At 31.2% G+C, this 23,021-nt stretch overlaps 1 protein-coding gene across 4 annotated transcripts; it reads right to left on the reverse strand.

The window, feature by feature from the left end:
• Positions 1-1,455: 1,455 nt before the first annotated feature.
• LOC139872762 (uncharacterized) lies at positions 1,456-5,215 on the reverse strand. 4 transcript variants are annotated; one of them, XR_011767154.1, is made up of 11 exons: positions 4,960-5,215; positions 4,787-4,865; positions 4,378-4,457; positions 4,164-4,230; positions 3,905-3,976; positions 3,256-3,462; positions 2,879-3,026; positions 2,569-2,683; positions 2,178-2,357; positions 1,983-2,088; positions 1,456-1,898 (listed from the first exon to the last, which is right to left on the reverse strand). XR_011767154.1 is itself a non-coding variant. In XM_071860685.1 (8 exons), exons 1-8 carry the CDS (start codon positions 5,033-5,035, stop codon positions 2,678-2,680), a joined length of 735 nt encoding a protein of 244 aa, XP_071716786.1. In that variant the 5' UTR covers positions 5,036-5,215; the 3' UTR covers positions 2,430-2,677. The 4 variants fall into 4 exon arrangements, 1 of the variants encoding a protein (XP_071716786.1); XR_011767152.1 differs by having other exon boundaries at positions 2,496-2,683; XR_011767153.1 differs by lacking the exon at positions 1,983-2,088 and having other exon boundaries at positions 2,496-2,683.
• Between the last annotated feature and the right edge of the window lie 17,806 nt (positions 5,216-23,021).

The raw sequence follows: 23,021 nt of genomic DNA on the forward strand, positions 1-23,021 counted from the left end.
GTATTTTGAGATTTAGAGAGAATTAAGAGAATGAGATGGTGTGTTTTTAATCAAAACAAATACCATCTATTTATACTACACTTGTAGGGGTAATATGGTCTAAAAAAGTTTCAAAATCTGGAAAAAAAAAAGAAAAAAAAAAGGTCTATAAATGGCTATGTTTTATAAAACCGAATCAGTCCAAAAATCCGAATTTTATCCGGTTAAAAAGACCCGGATTTATTCCGGAAAAACCTGGTTGTATTCGACCGATAGGATCCGGTTGGAACCGGTTCGGATCAAAGAACCGGTTCCGGATCTTGTCAGATATGTTTTTCTAATTTTGAGCGGGTTTATTTCGGATCCGGATTTTATGTATATCTATGCTGGGTGATTCTATAAAATTCAAGTAAAGAATGCAGATGCTAAAGCCTAAACATTAAGTAAGCATATGATACAAAGACATTGTGTTGCAAGTCAAGTGTTAGTTGTCCGATACTCTTTGTTAGATTTGAGGAGTTCGACTTCCGAAGACTACAACATTGCACCCAATGTTATCCTCTGACCTTGAAACTCACCCAAGGTCGCCTTTTGCACATTGCGTTGCGGTTGGTCTGTGTTTCCTCCAAGGCAGCAGTTGAAGGTGAGTTATACAACTGCGAGAGATGATCGTGTGACATCAGTTGAAGGTGAGTTATATAACTGCGAGAGATGATCGCGTGGGTGGTTTAGTCTCCCTGGATGAGCAATCATAGATGGCTTTATACACTTGATAATAGATTTGTCGTCTATCATGAATGTACGAAACACTCACCACAACGGAATTGTGACTGAGGGATCGTATGACAAAACTAAAACCAAAGTATTCTACATTACGAGAACAAAACACCAGACCGGCCTAGTATACAACTTATTCCATTTCCATGTGCCTATTTGTTACAACTACTATTACTTATTTCATTGATCTAAAAGCACATATACATAAAGGAAGTTGTTTCACGCTAGATAAATAAAAATGACCGGGGTGATGACAGTTCTAGACCAAAAGATTCACCGGTTGCCTCCATTGACCACCCTATGGGCATCAGGTACTTGTGATCATTGTCATAAAAAACACCGATTACTCTTTTTAAGAAGAGTTTAAAAAGAGTGCGTTTCGATTTTCCAAAATCCGTTTAATTCGTATGTCAACGTCGATTAATGAGTCAAAATCGGATTTGTTGATCATAATCGGTCAAAGTCAAAATGTAACAACATTTTAACATGAATTCAAACTAGGTGTTTTGAATAAAATAAAAAATTCTAGACAATTATGTTAAAGTTTATGTTTATAAATTTCTTAGAATTTCGATTTTTCCAAATCCGTTTAATTCATATGTCGTCGATTAATGGGTCAAAATCGGATTTGTTGATCATAGTCAGCCAAAGTTAAAATTAAGAAACATTTTAACATGAATTCAAACTAGGTGTTTTGAATTAAATAAAAAATTATAGACAATTATGTTAAAGTTTATGTTTATGAATTTCTTCTATATTTACACATAATTTTGAAATTTATTATTTAAATGTATTAAAAGTACATTCCGATTTATCCCCAAATTGCCGACTACTCCTTCCAAAAAGACCGCTTACACCCCAAATAGCTAGTGTTGCAACCTTGCTTACGAAGTTACGATCCCATTAAACACTAGTCTTGGTAATCTCAGTTCTGTTTAACAGACGATCAATCTGCATTCAATATCTTAAGGCCACTCCGTACAAACATATCTTAAGCCCATCTATGTGTTATAGAGATGGGTAATCTCAGTTCTGTTCAACTCGCTTGTAGCAGGTTCAAAAACACATTTGCAGGCGTCATTAACTTACATATCTAACATACACCAGCGACTGCTTTACGGCTATAGGCAAGAACACTCGGCCTACAACTTATAAGCAAAATGCAACAGATGTATGTTACGAAGAAAAAAAAACTTTGCAACTATAAGCAAACAAGAATTTGTTACCCCAAAACGTGAGCAGCAGAATATTTTGGGAAAATATTTCAAGAATTCATTTTGCGTGAAAAAACATCAGCATCAGCTATACAGATTCACTTTCACTTTCAGCCCACTTTGCGAAAATTAGATAAGTATCTATTAAGTGAGGTCAAGTAATACATTATTTTTTCTATATAAGAATAAACTGGTCCATTAACTCACCGTAGAAAATGTTATTTATGGAGAATTCACCAACTCATGTCATCACATGCAAACTGCAATCTCCCAACATAACCAGTCTCAAAAAATGATGATATATATCTACAGACTTAAAACGGCAACAACAGGTCACATTATCATCATCACAACCATCGGCCCCAATCTATCTTTTCTCGATCATAACTATAAAAGCCCAGTAAAAAAGCTGATTATCTGAACCAAGAAATATGTGTACTAGTAGATGGAGCAAAGACAAACAGACATAATCAATCATCCACAAAAACATAGCCATACCAAGTGATACAAAATTACTGGTTATACCTATCAGCAACCTACATATTAATATGTTCATAAATTGGTCAAACCGCTAAAAAAATATAGGATCCAGTCCTACCAAAACTAGGAATGTAGAAAATTCCAATAGAATGCATCCATAAGCAGTCTCTGAGTAACAAAACGATATGCGGAGAGATCAAACTAAAAATCTATCTCGTGAAGGACAGTCACTCCTGCATAAACCAAACAAAAACACGTAAACCCTTTATTAAAAAAATATAGTACTGTATTAATTTTCACAAGTGACACTTCAAACCATTTACATAATAAGTTGATTTAAGCTCTTTTATCTTGATGCATTACGTGAGTGAATTAAATACAGTTACCTCGTCCGATTTATGTGTTCTGTTCCTGGCTCAAAAACTAACCTTATCAGGACTATGTGGTGATGGGCTCCTAGAATCAAGGTGGTGAGCATTCGGTGAAAGACTGCGGTTTGGTGATAAGCTGCGTCGAACAGGGCTCCTACCTCGAGTAGGGGTCCTGCGAGGTGATGAGCTCCTTCCAGGACTAGGACTGCATAAAAAATATGCAAGTCATAGCTCCAGTAATACTTTGCAAGCTAATTATATGTATAGAGGTGATAACGTGGACAAGATAATTGTTCAAAGTCGACCCATCACGGCCCTTCTTAACCAAACCAAAAATTGCACATTAGGTATAAGTTTTAACCTGTAACCCAACAAGCCAACCTGGCCTCTTTCCCATTATCAATTGTTAATCATAAATAAACGAAAATAGATACCTTTCAATAGAACGACTCCTGCTCCAACGCTCATCATCGTAACGCCTCCTACCGCGGCCTCTATCATTGTCTGGAGAATAGCTACGACTCCTGCTTCGATAACGATAACCTCGTTCCTCACGATGGTACCTATCATATCTATCATACCTATCTCTGCTCCTACTTCTCCGGTAATACCTGCCCCGATAATCATCACGGTATCTGGAGCTGGAAGTTGCATCAAAAGAATGTTTAATAAGTAGAAAAAACAAGTCAAATGAAAACAGATGAATCTAATGAAAAATGAAACACAATCCAAATACAATAATCATAAATTTTGCATAAGAGACAGCAATTAAATGACAGAAATGAACATGCACACTGCATACATTATTCGAAATAAATACGTCCATATAATACAGCACAGCAAATACAGACTCAAATCAAACTTGGCATATCAATGATCATACGAAAATAATGTCTGCTCATCATATTGTACTTCAATATATACACAGAGAAGCTATTTTCATGCACCAGCTAGTAGCAGCAGTTTTATGCCAATAAACTGTATCCCTAATCCCTAATGCTCCGTTCTTTTTAAAATAACGTTTACTGTAACAGCACATATGCTATTGGTCTTAAAAAACGTGGAAAAATAAAATGAATGAACCTTCGTCGAGGACTACGACTTCTTGACCTGCCTCTTTCCCTTGGAGACTTCTCAATGATCCTTCCTCTATGACTGCAATCACAAGGGCAAGAAAATAAACAACAAATATTCAAACCAAATCGTTATTAGAAGAGAGTAAGCTAATATAGAGCTAACGAAGCAGATCTCCATCGATATTCGCAAAAACATTTAACCAGATGAAAAATAAAAAGAAACTAATACCAAAACATGTATGAAAGTTTGAAACCTATAAACTTACATTCTTTCGGCATTGGGTCCATATTTAGCAAACTGAACTGTAATTTCTCGACCATCGACTTCTCGTTCTGAGAGAAAAAAAAAAGGAAAGAAAAACCAATTACAAAGAGATTCCAAATCGCATTCTACTAAAAAGTAAAACTCGTATTCTATAACTAGCTACACTAGCAAATTTAACAAATATCCACATAAGTAAATAAAAATTTGATTATTACTATCCAGCCTATCCACTGCCTTCTGTGCTTCATCTGCATATTTGTACCGCACAAATGCAAACCCACGCGAGTCACCAGTCCTGATTCAAATAAACAACGATTAAAGAATATTTTTGGAAATGGACGCGTTTTTATAGTTCGAGAACACATAAAAATAGAGAAATTAAAAAAAAAAAAAAAAAAAAAAAAAAAAAAGAACACATAAAAATAGAGAAATTAAAAATCAATTGTAAACTGCATGTCACAGATACTTATCAGTTATCACTACACTTTTGATGTTCTAGGGTTCGTAATAAGCCAAATTTTAACCTCCTATTCATCTTTCCATCACCATTAATTTACATAAATACGGAGTATTATCCACAACAAAATCAAACGAAAATAAACTAAAACAAAAAGCACAACGTACCTTCTATCTTTAGGAATGAAAATATCAACAACCTTTCCGTACTTATCAAATAGCGGAAACAGATCGTCAGCTGTCGTCCCTGTATACACACACAGATACATATAATCAATCAGTTTTAAACAAATCATTAATGAAACAGAAAATTAGAAATGAATAATAATAATAATACTTACTGAAACTGATATTGAGGATTAAGAGTGAATAGGTGTCTGAAATATCTGGTGGACCTGATCGGCCAAAGTGAGACATTGTTTCGTTCGTTGTTAGCTCAAACTTTACGCAGATTGAATTAACTAATCAATCAATTGATCGATTATATGTAATATGATGAATAGCTTGGAGGATTTATGGATGTCTAGGGTTCGTGAGATTTATGTATGAAGGTAGATATGCGTGTGTATCATGGTGCCATTGGAAAGAAGAAGCTTCCGGAAGATGTGTGTTGGTACGGAATTACAATGTTTACAGTGTGTGTATATATAGCGCCAAGTGTCTAGTTTCATTTGTTTTTTTGTGGGCTTCTTGGGCTTGGGCTTAGTTCAATAGTGCTTCTGTGTCGCTATTTTGGGCCTTACTTATACTTGATCCAACAAGATATAAAAAGGAAAACGAGCTCAACCCCGTAATTCTTCCAACTCAACCTCGGTCAGACTGGTGAATTGAGTTCTCTATAAAATTGTCAAGAATCGATTTATAAAGTACAGTAGTCATTGACTCTTATAGATCGACCGTTCAAACAGTTTTTAAAAAGGTGATGATACATCAACCATAACAATATATCATGCATTTCGAATCCGCCCGTTCAAAAATTTCCATACACGTTTTTATATAGATTTATCAAAAATAAATGTTCGATAAATATATCGTTATTCTTTACTCTGTATTTCGTTATTATAATTCATTATTATAATCAAGTTTGAACATTTTTTAGAAGGTATGTTCGATAGTGACAAACGAATATCTAAATCATAGCAATGAGATTGGCCTACTTGGAATATTAGAGGCATCAGGAATAAAGTAATGATACACAATTTTATCATGGAATGATATTTCAATTTTAATGTGCGGGTGATTCAAAATTGAGGAATCAATTTCTGTTGTAATTTCAGTTAGCTCTGTTGGTTAATGAACCAATGATAATATTCAAATGTTAATCACTTTGTTTTGATGATGACATAAAAGAGATAAGTGCTTATTCATATGCAACACGACATGAGTTCATAAGCCTACACTATCTCTAGCAAAAGACCAATACACCTAATAATAAAATGGTCTGAATGGTACACGGCTGAACCACGGTCGACCGTAGGTCTGACCGTGGAGTGCCCTGCACCACAGTGTACACGTTTTCTGAAAACTAGGCTCTGCGGTCGACCCCACGGCCAACCGCGGATCGACCGCAGATTTGTCTGTCAAGATTTTCAATCACTTTAAGTTTGATCACTTTGAGGCATCCATAATTTATAAAACCTTTTATAATATACTTAGAATGGTTGCCCTTTTTATATTCAAAATAGTTTTGGTCACTAGAACGCTAATCTTGATTAATCATACTTAATGATGTCTTAATGACACGTTAGCTTGCAATTAAGGGTAAACACATAAGTGTTGCAAAATATCCTTTTGTACCTAATTGCAAATCATACTTCTAAATCTAAAATATATCTATACATGATTAGGATGGTCATTAAATCCCAACTAAAGAGATGCTCTCCTCTTAACCCTTAGACCATACTTACATGTTTAAGTATGATTATCTTAGAAATTAATGAAGCAACCAATAAGGCAATATACTTCCATCAAAGAAAAGACAAATGATTGAAGTCATGGGTTATGAAGTTTGGAGTGTTGCAAGTAACCAATGAAAGTATGTACTTGCAACCAAATGATAAAAAATGAATGGAAGAATTACAAAAAGAAGCTTGAATGGTTTCTAATTGTCATGGAATAAAAATTCAGCATTTGACATATTTAGTGAGGAAGTTTATAACAATAGTAAACCAAGAAAAGATGCATTCCTCTTTGGTATTGTGAACTTGAAAATGATTTATGCTTCATAGTTTATTATACATCTTTTGAAGCATCCGTTCAAACTTGATACAAAAATTCAGCATTTACCATATTTGGAATTTGTATTCAATTCACTACAAGATGCCTTCCTCTTATGGAATTTGTTGGCTAGTGAAATGGTGTCATCAATATTTGTTTGTTTCTCCTTTGGCTTCATGGACTCCTAACACAAGAAGAAAGTCAAAAGATGCTATCTTTCTAACAAGCTTTTGTAGGGTGTATATCAAGTATTAAAGTAAAGAAAGTGACTAGAGATATTCATCATCAATGGATACAATTTATGGTCACCAATCTCTCACAAGTTGATGCATTCTTCATAAGTCAACGTCACTTTATTTCTAACAAGATTTGTGGATTTCAAAAGAAGAATTCAAGTCAACTTGAGGACAAAGCAACGGATACAATTTATCAATATTGATGAGTCAACATCAAAGTGCAAAAGCTAAAGATATCTTCAAACAAAAGAAGCAAGTCAAAAGATGCCATCTTTTGAATAAGCCTTTGTAGGTCCTAAATCAAGCATTGAAGTTAAGACTTTAATTTGTAGTGCTCAATTCCAACGGATACATTTCAAATACAAAGGAAGTCTTTTATCTATAAAAGCCAAGGCATGGAGACACTTGAAAACTACCTCTTTCCAACATACTTTCAAAGTCATATCAACTAATCTCCCAAGCCTCAAGCACAAATCTATGGAGAGATTAAAAGAGAGAAAGAGAGATTCTACTTAGACTAAGTAGAATTGTAATGTAAACTTTATGCTTAACATTTGTATCTTTAAGTTTACATTGTGAGATACTTCCTTAGAGGGGTTAAAGAAGTTAAATGGTTCTTGCGATATGAAACATCTATCTTACTTAATGATTCAACTTCCTTAAAGGGATCTAGAAAGTTGATTAATTTCATTGAAAATTAATACTTGTCCAATGTAAAGACAAGTTTGATCTAAGTAAGGTTGGTGTGACCTATTGAGGAACTATGGGTGATTGTAAGCTTAGCTATAAGTTTACTTGTGAGCTATCTTCTTAAAGGGATCTAGAAGGTAGTTGTGATTTCACTAGGTTAGAGCATTAGGATCTTGTGGTAAGAGCTTTTGGTGATTGTGAATTCTTCAAAGGGACGTAAGGGTTCATAAGTAGCGGCTTATCGAGGAGCTAGTGTTGTATCCGGACACTCCACCGGGTTTGGGGTATCATAGTGAAGAAAACTCTCAATTCGTAAAATTGGGAAGTGGATTAAGGTGGATTAGTTAACATCCACCCGAACCACTATAAATCCTCGTGTTTGTGCATTTTACTTTATTTCATATATAGTCTAACAAACACAAGCATACTTTCACGCCCCGTCCAAATCCATATGGACGATTACATTACAGTTGATTACATCGCGAGGTACTTGACCTCTATATGATACATTTTTACAAACATTGCATTCGTTTTTAAAAGGCACACTTTCATTTCATTGAAAGTTGACAGGTATGCATACCATTTCATAATATATCCAATCTATAAATGACTTAACAATAGTTTTGTTGAACTCAACGACTCGAATGCAACGTCTTTTGAAATATGTCATGAATGACTCCAAGTAATATCCTTAAAATGAGCTAATGCACATCGGAAGATTTCTTTAATACCTGAGAATAAACATGCTTTCAAGTGTCAACCAAAAGGCTGGTGAGTTCATTAGTTTTTCATAATCAATTATTTTCAATAATATAATAGACCACAAGATACTCATAATTAGAAAACAATATGTGCAGGTCTATTCCTGCTGTAAAATCATTCATATGAAGAACACCGGAACCTTTCAAACAACTCACCAACGGTAGTTAATGCGTAGTGCAATGACAAAATCATCTCACCGTGGTAGTTAATACAATATAATTCTTACAATGGGGGCTAATGCGTACGCAATGCAAAATCATCCCTCCGAAGGTAGCTGAAACGGGGGCTAATGCGTACGCAATGCAAAATCATCCCTCCGTTACCAACTACAAAGTCGACTATAATACAATACAATACATCGGGGGCTAGTGCGTGCGTGCAATGCAGAATCATCCCGCCGATGGTAGTTAAAACGGGAGCTAATGCGTACGCAATGCAAAATCATCTCTCCGTTAACTACTAAATCGAACCTCTAAATCCAAATAATTCTATCATAGAATGTAGTTTTGAATATTTGTGTCTATTTCGTCAATCATTTATAAAAGCAGTTCATGTATTCTCAGTTCAAAAATATATCTCAAAAGCATTTAGAAAACAGTTATAAAAACAGCGCATGTATTCCCAGTCCCAAAAATGTAAAGAGTAAAAGGAAATCAAATGAACTCACAATACTGTATTTTGTAGTAAAAATACATATGATGACATTGAACAATGCAGGGTTGGCCTCGGATTCACGAACCTATATCATTCGTATATATATTAAAACATATTCTTGTAATCGAACAATATTGTATATATTATTATTGGTAATATAATTTTTATATTAATAACTTTTATATTTCATTATTATTATATATCCATTTTTTTATATATAAAATATAAATTTTGTTATGTTATGTGTATTAAATATATTTTTATGTAAAGATCATTTATTAATAGTTGTAAATATACTAGATTAAGGATAATAATAATAATGATAATATTAGTAATAATAAATGTTAATTTTGATAATGATAACTTTAATAAAATAACAACTTTACTAGTAATGTTAAATCTTAAGAAAATGATAATTTTGTAAATTTTAATTCTAATGGTGAAAATTATGATAATAATAATAATGTAAATCTTACTAATTCTAATAATAATAATAAAATGATACTTTGCTTTAATATTATTATGATAATAATTATATCAGTGGTAATAATAATAATCAGATTTATCATAACTTCATTTTTAATTTCTCAGTTTATAACTACAATTTCTATAACTTAATTTCTTAGTCAAATTCATATTTGTACATATATTCATATAATTATAACCAATTTCACAATCTTTATCATATCATCATTTACTATATATTTTTGTTATTAACATGTTTTATATTCTTGGAATCATAATAATAATATTCGCAATAATAATACTATAATAATACTACGACTAATAATTATAATTCTAATATTTAATGATAATAATAATAATAATCATAATATTCATAACAATTAATAATAATAATAATAATAACATTAGTAATACTTATAATACTTATAACTATGATATTAATAATAATTACTATATTTCTAATAATAACAATCATAATAATAATTACAATCATAGTAATAACGACAATAATAATAAGAATAATAACAATAATAATAATAATAATAATAATAATAATAATAATAATTATTAGAAAGGAAAAACTACCTCTAAAGCCTTCCTTAAAAAAAATGCCCATAGCCTGGCTCGAACCCGTGACCACTCACTCATACAACATGCACCCTAACCATCCACGCTATTCTGTTTTTCTGCTTATATCCTTTTCCCCAAAATACTTAACCCGCTAGATTTCTATTTCATATACCTTCTGTTTCTTCCATTCTCTAATCTACCAAAGTACAATCCTAACATCTAATTAGGAGTGATTTAATTTGCAAATGGAACAGAATCATTCGCCTGTGATATAATTTAATTGACAGAAGGAGAGAAAAAGAAAAGAAATAAAACAAATATCTGCATACGCGAAGAACACAAGGACTCCATCATTGATTTTGAAATTCAAACGGTTTTGGCTCATGATTTCTACATAAAATAGGTTGTAAATCGTTCATATAAACTTCTTGCATCGTCAATTGATCCGAAAAAGTCAAAACAGAATCAAAATTTACGATGAAATATCCTTTGACTTTTTGATATTCAAACTTTGACTCTGAAATTACTAATCAGTTTGAAGAATTAGAAGTTAAAAGTTAGCAAATAAATCAAACGAGTGATTCCTAACACTTCTGCACTCTTACATTTTTAAATTTCGCTCGAATTCAAGTTTTTGAAAAATTGATACAAGAACAGAGTTACTCGTCTTATTTTTCTTAATATAATTCTGTGTTTCCTATCAATTGTAGTAGTATAGGGTTATACATAAGGTAAATGAGGGTAATACAGCGAGGATGATGTGATTAAAATTTGTTGTGTAGCTTGATTGTTTAGACAGGATCGTACGAGCATAAAAATCGAATCAGGAAAGATAAATAAAATAAGTAAATAAAGATAAAGAAGACTACGATGTGTAACTAATTTGTTTTTATCCATCTGATTTTATAAATAAATTTTAATTAATATTAATATTAATAATTATATTAATAATACTATTAATATTTAATAATAATAGTAATAATAATAATGTAAATGATATAAATAATAATAATAATTATAGTAATAACAAAAATCATATTTATAATAATGATAATAATAGTAATAGTAATAATATTATTATTAATGATATTGATAATAATAGCTATAAAATTTATAATAATTATAATTATAATAATAATACTAATATTTTTAATGATAATAATAATATTAGTAATTGAAAGAAAGTTGTAAGGTTTTCCCTGTTCAGGTTACCCGGGAAGGGCGAGTAATCCGACCCCATACTCTAGTGTACGCAGCCCATCAGGAATACTCCATGGCTGTTTCCAACCCTTCCCTGGCCACCCCAAGAATTGAACCTGAGACCTCTTGCAAGGATCTCAGGGCCCCAACCACTTGGGCTACCTTGGGATGGTTTATAATATTAGTAATTATAACACTTTATATATATATAAATATATATAAATATAAATATATATATATATATATATATATATATATATATATATATATATATATATATATATATATATATCAAATTTGTATTTATAGATTTTAATAAATCTTTTAATAAATATGATTTAATAATGCCCTCATTATTATAACTAATAGTAATACAGGTATAATAGTAGTATTAATGATAATGATAGTAATTATAAAATGTATAACAATAATGTTATTAATAATAGTATTACAAATTATTTAATATTTATTTTTAATATACTTTATTTATATATATAGATATATTTTAAATAAAAGTTATTATAATATCCTATTTATTAATTTTTAATAACAACAATATATAATACTTCAAATTATATTTCGAATTATTATTTATATACACATACACACATATCTATTTACAATTAATTGTTCGTGAATCGTCAAGAGCAGTCGAAGGTCAATTGAATATATGAAACAATTCAAACTTTTTGAGACTCGATAATATAGACTTTGCTTATCGTGTCAAAATCATATAAAGATTAAGTTTAAATTTGTTCGAAAATTTCCGGGTCGTCACAGTACCTACCCGTTAAAGAAATTTCGTCCCGAAATTTGATTAGGATGGTCATGATTGACAATAAGTATGTTTTCATGACGCATACGAGCTAGAAATTAGAGTTTTTATCATTAGTGAGTAATATGGATAAAACGATTCATTTATGTGAAGAGTACAAGTGAAGCTATCACAAAAGAGTGAAATGATTAAATGCAGGTTTGTCTTAACCGGTGACTGTGATGACCCGAGAATTTCCGACTAAATTTAAACTTAATCTTTATATGATTTCGATACGATAAGCAAAGTATGTAGTGTTGAGTCTAGAAAATTTTGAAATGATGTTCATATATTCAATTGACCTTCGACTATTCTCGACGATTCACGAACGACTAATTGTAAATAGATACATATATATTTTTATTTGAAATATAAATGGAGATATAATATTAAATATTATATGTTGTTGTTATTAAAATTAATTATGTAAAATAAAAGAAAAATATGATATTATGATAGCTATTATTTAAAACATATCTATATATATAAATAAATTATGTTAAATATATATTTTGTGATTTCGAATCTATTTAGTAAACGAAGGTAACACTCAATTTTCATACGATTGATAGTAAACGAGTTAAAAAGAAACTTATGTGATTTTAAAATAAACGGTGATCCAAAAAGGAGTTTTATAAATTATAGGCTAATTAATAATACATTTAGAAGTTATTTGATAAAGTTTAAAACTTTTTATATTTTACTTAGGGGTTGGGAGTGAATATTAATGTAATATTTATTTAATAGTTAACGATCAAATTTTATACCATAATGACCTAAATAAATAAAGATACTTAATTTAAAAATTTGGAATTTTTCTGAGTACTTTTTATTCGCCACTAATTAACAACGGAGTACAAAATCCGGTCCGTGATTTATAGTTTAACAGTGTCGGCAGAATTGCAACTTGTTTTTGCACGTTTGATTATATTAGTTGTTTTCTTTCTCTACTTTTTGACTAACATTACATTATTATTATTATTATTATTAATATTAATATTAATTATAATTATTATTAACATAGGTTACTTATATAAATACATACATATATCCAATATCCAGTGGCATGATTAAAGATATCACCAAACCCACTTCCATCTATGATCAACCATCGACCATTTTTCATTACCCTCACTAAATTGAAACCCATCTTCACCACATCAACCGCTTCAAATTACTCGATCACCACTATAAACCACAACAAACCGCCACTATCAATCACTCTTATTGTTTCATATTGTCGTGCTAAATCACCAACACCAACGAAACCCACTTGTTGTTACTATTCATCATCTTGTTCAAACAATGAACACCTGCACCATTTGTTCTTTTCTGTTTTCGATCGTAACACTTAAATCGTTGCACGACAAACAACCACCTTAAAATTTTGTTTCTTCTTCGTTTGAACACCACTCGCCACCCTATCTTTCTCGGTTACTATCAATAACCACCTTCTTCACCACTTTAACACTAACCATAACCATCATCTCCTTTTACTATTCGACCAACCATGCACCACCACTGCAACCGTGAGCCACCATATTTAACCACCTAAAAACCGCCATTTCCTTTGAGTTTTCTTCTTCCTTCGCCACTAAATTTTTGCTACTGCTGCACTTCTAGTTATCGCTTCGGTGACGAATTGAGCACACCAAAGACCTTCACGAACTACTGATTCGACCACATCTTTTATTTTCTATTTCGACTATTAATTAAACACCATCTCCTTCATTATCTTCTTCTTCTCTCTCTCTCTCCTAACCTTCGTCGATAAACCAAAGTAATTTGATATTTGTTCGCTACTGCAACTGTTTATACTTTTCTGTTTAGACGAGCAAACACTGCCTTCTTCACCATTGATGACGATGCTACAGTCGGGGTTTCTGTTTCAACGAACAACGAAAATAAACTTGCCACAAAACCATCTATATCGAGTAATATTGTTGTGTTATTTTTTTCTGATGAGCAAGAGTTGAAACCTAAAAACTAACTTGTCTCGGTTGCTAATGCTGACTGACGAATCTAAGCACCCCTTATTCTTTTGAAACGAGTACTCGAACTATGGTATTCTCTTCTATTTCTTATTCACTTCAACATAAAAGAAAGAAAAACCCACTTGATTTTATTAAAAGAATAATACTGTCAATTATTATTTGGTGTTTCTGTTTCCTTTTCAAAGCCGTCACCCAACAGAACCCATAAAGGAAATCCCACAATTTTAATTGGGCTTAGTTAATTATCGGGCTTGATCTGGAAGTTGGGCCGTGAACATTTTAGAAGTTGGGCAGAGAATGGTGATAAAATTTTAGTGTTTGTGAAAGAGAATGAAAACGGAAAATACGGGTTAAATAAGTTTGGTCGTGATATTAAAACAGAAAAGCTGAGACAGTGTAATGGTTAAGGAGTATTTTAGGTGAGCGAGAGGTCTTGGGTTCGAGCCTGGGAAAAGGCATTTTATTTTTTTTAAAGGCCTTTACTTTGAGGTAGTATTTCTTATTATTATTATTATTATTATTATTATTATTATTATTATTATTATTATTATTATTATTATTATTATTATTATTATTATTATTATTATTATTATTATTATTATTATTATTATTATTATTATTATTATTATTATTATTATTATTATTATTGTAGTTTATTATTATCATTATTTATATTAATTACTATCAAGTATTATTAATAAGTATTATTAGTATTAAGAATTAGGATCAAAATTATATAATATAAGTTTTTATTATTTATTATCATTATTATTAAAATTAATATTTTTATTATCATTATAAATATTTTTATCATTATTATTAGTATTAACATTATTAATAATATTTTTATCATATTAATATTATTACTATCATCATTATTACTTTTACCATTATTATTATTACAACTATATTATTATTATTACAATATTACTATTAATATTATTACAATAAAAGTTAGTTAAATAAAAATATATTTAAGAAAACTACATTTTATAAATTATTTATCTAAAGTATATAAAATAAATATAGTTAATATAATTATTAATGAAACATACAAGTTACTAAGATAACAATTAATAATAATACCTAAACTTATCCGATTACGATTATATGTTTTAATAGATATACAATTGATATAGGTTCGTGAATCCGAGGCCAACCCTACACTTGTTAAATGATATCATATGTATTTTTACTACAAAATACAGTATGGTGAGTTTCATTTGCTCCCTTTTTAAATGCTTTTGCAATATATATTTTTGGGACTGAGAATACATGCGCTATTTTTATATCTGTTTTACGAAATAGACACAAGTAATTGAAACTACATTATATGGTTGAATGATCGAAGCCGAATATGCCCCTTTTTGCTTGGTAACCTAAGAATTAGTAAATCGATTTACTAATTGGCGCGAATCCTAAAGATAGATCTATTGGGCCTAACGAACCTCATCTAAAGTACCGGATGCTTTAGTACTTCGATGTTGTTTTATATCATGTCCGAAGGATTTCCCGGAATGATAGGGGATATTCTTATATGCATCTTGTTAATGTCGGTTACCAGGTGTTCAATCCATATGAATGATATTTTTGTCTCTATGCATGGGACGTTTATTTATGAGAACTGAAAATGAAAATCTTGTGGTCTATTAAAATGATGGAAATGATTATTTATGTTAAACTAATGAACTCACCAACCTTTTGGTTGACACTTTAAAGCATGTTTATTCTCAGGTATGAAAGAAATCTTTCGCTGTGCATTTGCTCATTTTAAAGATATTACTTGGAGTCATTCATGACATATTTCAAAAGACGTTGCATTCGAGTCGTTGAGTTCATCAAGATTATTATTAAGTCAATTATAGTTGAATATATTATGAGATGGTATGCATGCCGTCAACTTTCGATGTAATGAAAGATTGTCTTTTCAAAAACGAATGCAATGTTTGTAAAATGTATCATATAGAGGTCAAGTACCTCGTGATGTAATCAACTGTTGTAAATCATTTATAATCGATATGGACTTCTTCCAGATGGATTAGGACAGGTCCTTTCAGTTGGTATCAGAGCGGTGGTCATAGTGAACTAGGTCTTGCATTAGTGTGTCTAACTGATAGTCGTTAGGATGCATTAGTAAGTCTGGACTTCGACCGTGTCTGCATGTCAAAAGTTTTGCTTATCATTTTTGTCGGAAATCATCTGTTTATCATCCTTAGGAAATTACCTGCTTATCATTCCTAGTCTAGACACATCTTACTGCAATGATTGCATGAATAGTGTATAGACAAAATTCGTATCTTAGCGTATCTACTAATTCATATCTTAGCATATCTGTTACTGTAGACCTTGCCTGACAACTTCCGTAGATTCCTCCGTAACTTATGGGATTTTAGTATTATATATGCATATGTAAATTATGTATTGCAGGGTACTAATATACATCCTATAATCTGTTTCTTATCGAAAATTCTTCATCTGATCATACGAGATGAATCCCTCAACCAGTTCGAGTCCCTCAGATTTCGATAGCTATTCCGATAGTTATTCCGACAGCTATTCTGACATGGATGTTCACCTAAGCTCCGAAGGCAACGTCACCAGAATGAATCAACCAATCAACCATCCCCAATTCATCTGATGGGTTCGTAGTTGACTTAACCGATGGAGACAAGAGGAAGGCGATCCTTTCCACCCACCAACCGAATTTACCTCTTGGCAATGAACCTGAAGCACTTACCGGCGAACCAGTCCGAAACACCATTTTCACCCTCATTTCCCGAATATCTCACCACGATTGTATTCTATCTAAAATTCTAAACCTTATTCATCCGCTCGTTCCGACCGAAAATCAACCTGGAATAATGGAAGAAGTCCACGAGCTTCGCGCCCGAGTTATAGCCTTGGAAAATATGGTGCAAAATGTACCAGCTTCAACAACACCATCGGCACCAACAATACCATCAACAATCCATGCCTCAACATTTCATTCTATACCTCGAGTATAATCATCGTTCTACGTATCGTTCTACATCAATTATCTTCGTTCGACATGACGATTATGTAATCTCTAATGTCTTAGAGATTATGTATTCTAGTTCTAACGGTAAATCAAATGAGATTAATATTATATTAACTCATTAAATCTATGATTACATTTGAAGAAAATATATATGTAAGTATATTTTCATAAGAATTGTAATTAAAAATTCTTTTGTACAAACTGTTAATGGTGAAAATATTTTAACGGGTAGGTAATACCAGAGGAATATTTAGATTTCACATTAATAAGTTACATTGTACATTCTTCGAATCTGATTCAACAGTCATTTACTGTCCTACTTACATCCACAAGATATACGTATCCGTTCACCAAAGAATAACTATTTTCATTCAAATTCAATTTCATATTTGGATTTTGATTTACCAGAATCCAACAAGTGGCATAATGAAGAAATAATGGACACAATAAAAATTGATTAGAAACAGACTAATTAACAATATGAAATTTTGTTAAGAAACCACGCTAACAAGATCCTAGCTAACTGTTCCTAGCTAACTGTTAATTCTGTATTACATTTTATTTTATCGCAGCTTATTTATCGCAATTTATATTCTCGCAATTTTATTTATCGACATTTAATTTCTGTTATTTACTTACGCATTTTATTTATCGTCATTTAATTTCTGTATTTATTTTACGCACTTTAAATATCGGGACACGTATACAAGGTTTTGACATATCATATCGATGCATATATATATTATTTGGAATAACCATAGACACTCTATATGCAGTAATGATCGAGTTCTCTATACAGGGTTGAGGTTGATTCTATAATAATATATATACTTTGAGTTGTGATCGAGTCTGAGACATATACACGGGTCACGATACGTATTAATTAATTCGAATATTATATATTAAACTATATATGAACTATTAGACTGTTAGCTGTGGACTATCGACTGTGGGCTAATAACATTGGACAATTAAAATAAATTAAAATATTGATTATAACATATGAAACTAGACATTTCTTCAAGTTTGCCACTTGATTTCATCTTAAACCTCATTTGTATCTTAACGATTACAATCTGCGTTCAAATCTTTCATGATTATTGAAAATACCTCAATCGAGAGAGTGATCTAACCACACTTCATCTACGGAAGAAAAGATTGATGCATACAGTTATGCACCTGAAAAACTCTCGGAAACTGAGTAAACATTTAACACATATCTGTGCTAGCTCCTTTGGCGTTGTTATTACCGAAAATAACTTTGCAATTCCTTTTCAAATTAACCAATTTTGTCACAGCTCCATCAAGTCAACTTCGACTTTTCGTTCGAAAAAACCTTATTATAACCTTAATATATATGCGTGCTCTTTTATTGTTACCGGGGAACCTTTTATATTCCATCGTATTACCAGCAGATGTACCAGCAACCTCGTTGCTCCTTGGCTCAAATCTCTACGACAAATCAATATATTTATCTATTGAAGTCTTATCATGAACTCAATATATTTATATATTGAAGTCTTATCATGAACTCATCGGTATCTTGTAACGATAATTACCATACCAAGTACCAGAAGGCATCAATCGATAATCTCTAAATTCTTTGCGATTCTACGACAACAAATTATATATATATATATATATATATATATATATATATATATATATATATATATATATATATATATATATATATATATATATAACTTCTATCTCCTGGATTTATGAATTTCAATTCTGAATTTTTGAAAAGCGCTTTAGCTTATGAATCAGTTTCCTGAGTTTTGAAAAAGCTGATGAAGCAGCGAAAACTAAAGACTGCCTTAACAGTCAAAAGTTTGATGATAAAGAATGGAGTGTTGGAAAAGCTCAAAGATTTTGATACTGAAAAATGAATTGAGCAACTCATGAAAGAGACTCTGAACAAGGACTAAACTTGTACATAAAAGAATCCTGATGATTCTGTTTCTGATGAAATCTTTAATGAATACCTTGCTCCTTAATCGCTCTAAATCATCGTGAATAAATTTCTTCATCATAATTTGATTCAGAAATTCCAAGATTTCATCGTATCTTTCATTATAAATATCCTCCATATTTCTGAAGATATTTTCATAACTATTCTTATCTGAAATCATTAATCTCTTCATGCTATCAGTGTTACATCATATAGAAACTGTTAGTTTCTATATTCTGTAAACCTTCGAGCTTAAAATATGAATGTTATTGAAGTAATGTTGGGAACTGATGCATGAGTTAGTATAATATAATGACACTTGATCAACGTGATTATATTACAGTAAGTCATGCTGAGTTTCTAATGAAACGTGATGATTCACAGACCATAACGTCATCATGTGCCATGTTACATAACTCTTTCATTCTACTTAACTTCTGAACATATCAAGAAAATGTATTCTTGATGATTCTATCTTCCGTGATATTGATAAATTTGAAAATCAAATCGTGCTATCACGTTCCTTCCTGCTCAGAACATTATAATCATTTGAAACTCTATATCTACGAATTCTGGACCATTATTTCGTTTGACTTAAAGTCGGGAAGAGAAAAAAAAAGTGTGAAACTCCAAAATATAAGAGAGAATATAAAGCCTAAAAATAACACGGAGATTACAAACCATGTACGTCAATGTTTACCGCAACATAAAGACACGGGAGAATTAAAAACACTATAACCCCAAGGGCGAAGTAGAAGAAAACAAATTCCTCTGGTAGGAGTTGGAAAAGGAGAATGATTGTTGCGATAGTAAGGATAAGGACAAGGATCAATATTGGATTAAGCGTTCTCACAATCTTTTGGATGTATGAATTAAGAAAGAAAGTATAGGAATGGTGAGAATAATGGGACGGAAGAGTTTAATTTATAATGGAAATATCAGACAGAGTAAGTGAGGCAGATCACCGTATTTAATTATAGAGATCTTAATTTCCTTATTCACCGAAGAATCAAATCTTTTAAATTTCGAAGATTTTCTTTAAATCCCTTGAATTCCGGAATTCAACCAAGGCAACATCATAAGTTAAGATGCACCTTATTTTCTAAATTCAACCATGACTATGTCAAAAGTTATGATACATCTGATTTTATAAAATCAACCATGATTACGTCATTGGTTAAGACGAACCTGCTTTTACTCATTTCATTCTTTTGTGATAGCTTCATTCGTACGCTTCGAATAATCGAATTGTTTTTTCTGTATTACTCAATAATGATAAAACTCTAATTATCAACTCATATTTGTCATGAAAACATTTATATTGTTAACCATGTCGACCACACTTAAATTTCGAGACGAAATTTCTTTAACGGGTAGGTACTGTGATGACCCGGGAATTTCTGACTAAATTTAAACTTAATCTTTATATGATTTTGATACGATAAGCAAAGTATGTAATGTTGAGTCTAGAAAATTTTGAAACGATGTTCATATATTCAATTGACCTTCGACTATTCTCGATGATTCACGAATGACTAATTGTAAATAGATACATATATATTTTTATTTGAAATATAATTGGAGATATAATATTAAATATTATATGTTGTTGTTATTAAAATTAATTATGTAAAATAAAATAAAAATATGATATTATGATAGCTATTATTTAAATATATATATATATATATATATATATATATATATATATATATATATATATATATATATATATATATATATATATATATATATATATATAAATTATGTTAAATATATATTTTGTGATTTCGAATCTATTTAGTAAACGAAGGTAACACTCAATTTTCATATGATTGATAGTAAACGAGTTAAAAAGGAACTTATGTGATTTTAAAATAAACGGTGATCCAAAAAGAAGTTTTATAAATTATAGGCTAATTAATAATACATTTAGAAGTTATTTGATAAAGTTTAAAACTTTTTATATTTTACTTAGGGGTTGGGAGTGAATATTAATGTAATATTTATTTAATAGTTAACGATCAAATTTTATACCATAATGACCTAAATAAATAAAGATACTTAATTTAAAAATTTGGAATTTTTCTGAGTACTTTTTATTCGCCACTAATTAACAACGGAGTACAAAATCCGGTCCGTGATTTATAGTTTAACAGTGTCGGCAGAATTGCAACTTGTTTTTGCACGTTTGATTATATTAGTTGTTTTCTTTCTCTACTTTTTGACTAACATTACATTATTATTATTATTATTATTAATATTAATATTAATTATAATTATTATTAACATAGGTTACTTATATAAATACATACATATATCCAATATCCAGTGGCATGATTAAAGATATCACCAAACCCACTTCCATCTATGATCAACCATCGACCATTTTTCATTACCCTCACTAAATTGAAACCCATCTTCACCACATCAACCGCTTCAAATTACTCGATCACCACTATAAACTACAACAAACCGCCACTATCAATCACTCTTGTTTATTGTTTCATATTGTCGTGCTAAATCACCAACACCAACGAAACCCACTTGTTGTTACTATTCATCATCTTGTTCAAACAATGAACACCTGCACCATTTGTTCTTTTCTGTTTTCGATCGCAACACTTAAATCGTTGCACGACAAACAACCACCTTAAAATTTTGTTTCTTCTTCGTTTGAACACCACTCGCCACCCTATCTTTCTCGGTTACTATCAATAACCACCTTCTTCACCACTTTAACACTAACCATAACCATCATCTCCTTTTACTATTCGACCAACCATGCACCACCACTGCAACCGTGAGCCACCCTATTTGACCACCTAAAAACCGCCATTTCCTTTGAGTTTTCTTCCTCCTTCACCACTGAATTTTTGCTACTGCTGCACTTCTAGTTATCGCTTCGGTGACGAATTGAGCACACCACAGACTTTCACGAACTACTGATTCGACCACATCTTTTGTTTTCTGTTTCGACTATTAATTAAACACCATCTCCTTCATTATCTTCTTCTCTCTCTCTCTCTCTCCCCTAACCTTCGTCGATAAACCAAAGTAATTTGATATTTGTTCGCTACTGCAACTGTTTATTCTTTTCTGTTTAGATGAGCAAACACTGCCTTCTTCACAATTGATGACGATGCTACAGTCGGGGTTTCTGTTTCAACGAACAACGAAAATAAACTTGCCACAAAACCATTTACATCCAGTAATATTGTTGTGTTATTTTTTTCTGATGAGCAAGAGTTGGAACCTGAAAACTAACTTATCTCGGTTGCTAATGCAGACTGACGAATCTAAGCAACCCTTATTCTTTTGAAACGAGTACTCGAACTATGGTATTCTCTTCTGTTTCTTATTCACTTCAACACAAAAGAAAGAAAAACCCACTTGATTTTATTAAAAGAATAATACTGTCGATTATTATTTGGTGTTTCTGTTTCCTTTTCAAAGCCGCCACCCAACAGAACCCACAAAGGAAATCCCACAATTTTAATTGGGCTTAGTTAATTATCGGGCTTGATCTGGAAGTTGGGCCGTGAACATTTTAGAAGTTGGGCCGAGAATGGTGATAAAATTTTAGTGTTTGTGAAAGAGAATGAAAACGGAAAATACGGGTTAAATAAGTTTGGTCGTGATATTAAAACAGAAAAGCTGAGACAGTGTAATGGTTAAGGAGTATTTTGGGTGAGCGAGAGGCCTTAGGTTCGAGCCTGGGAAAAGGCATTTTATTTTTTTAAAGGCCTTTACTTTGAGGTAGTATTTCTTCTTCTTCTTCTTCTTCTTCTTCTTCTTCTTCTTCTTCTTCTTCTTCTTCTTCTT

This window comes from Rutidosis leptorrhynchoides, chromosome 10 (assembly GCF_046630445.1).
Source record: "Rutidosis leptorrhynchoides isolate AG116_Rl617_1_P2 chromosome 10, CSIRO_AGI_Rlap_v1, whole genome shotgun sequence".
Taxonomy (NCBI): domain Eukaryota; kingdom Viridiplantae; phylum Streptophyta; class Magnoliopsida; order Asterales; family Asteraceae; genus Rutidosis; species Rutidosis leptorrhynchoides.

Excerpts from the sequence above, each read along its gene's own strand:
- LOC139872762 (XM_071860685.1), bottom strand. The coding sequence starts at position 5,035 with ATGTCTCACTTTGGCCGATCAGGTCCACCAGATATTTCAGACACCTAT. Across the intron at positions 4,231-4,377 it reads GGCAGTGGATAGGCTGGATA|AACGAGAAGTCGATGGTCGA; the intron begins GTAATAATCAAA and ends TTTTTCTCTCAG. Across the intron at positions 3,977-4,163 it reads GGACCCAATGCCGAAAGAAT|TCATAGAGGAAGGATCATTG; the intron begins GTAAGTTTATAG and ends TTGTGATTGCAG.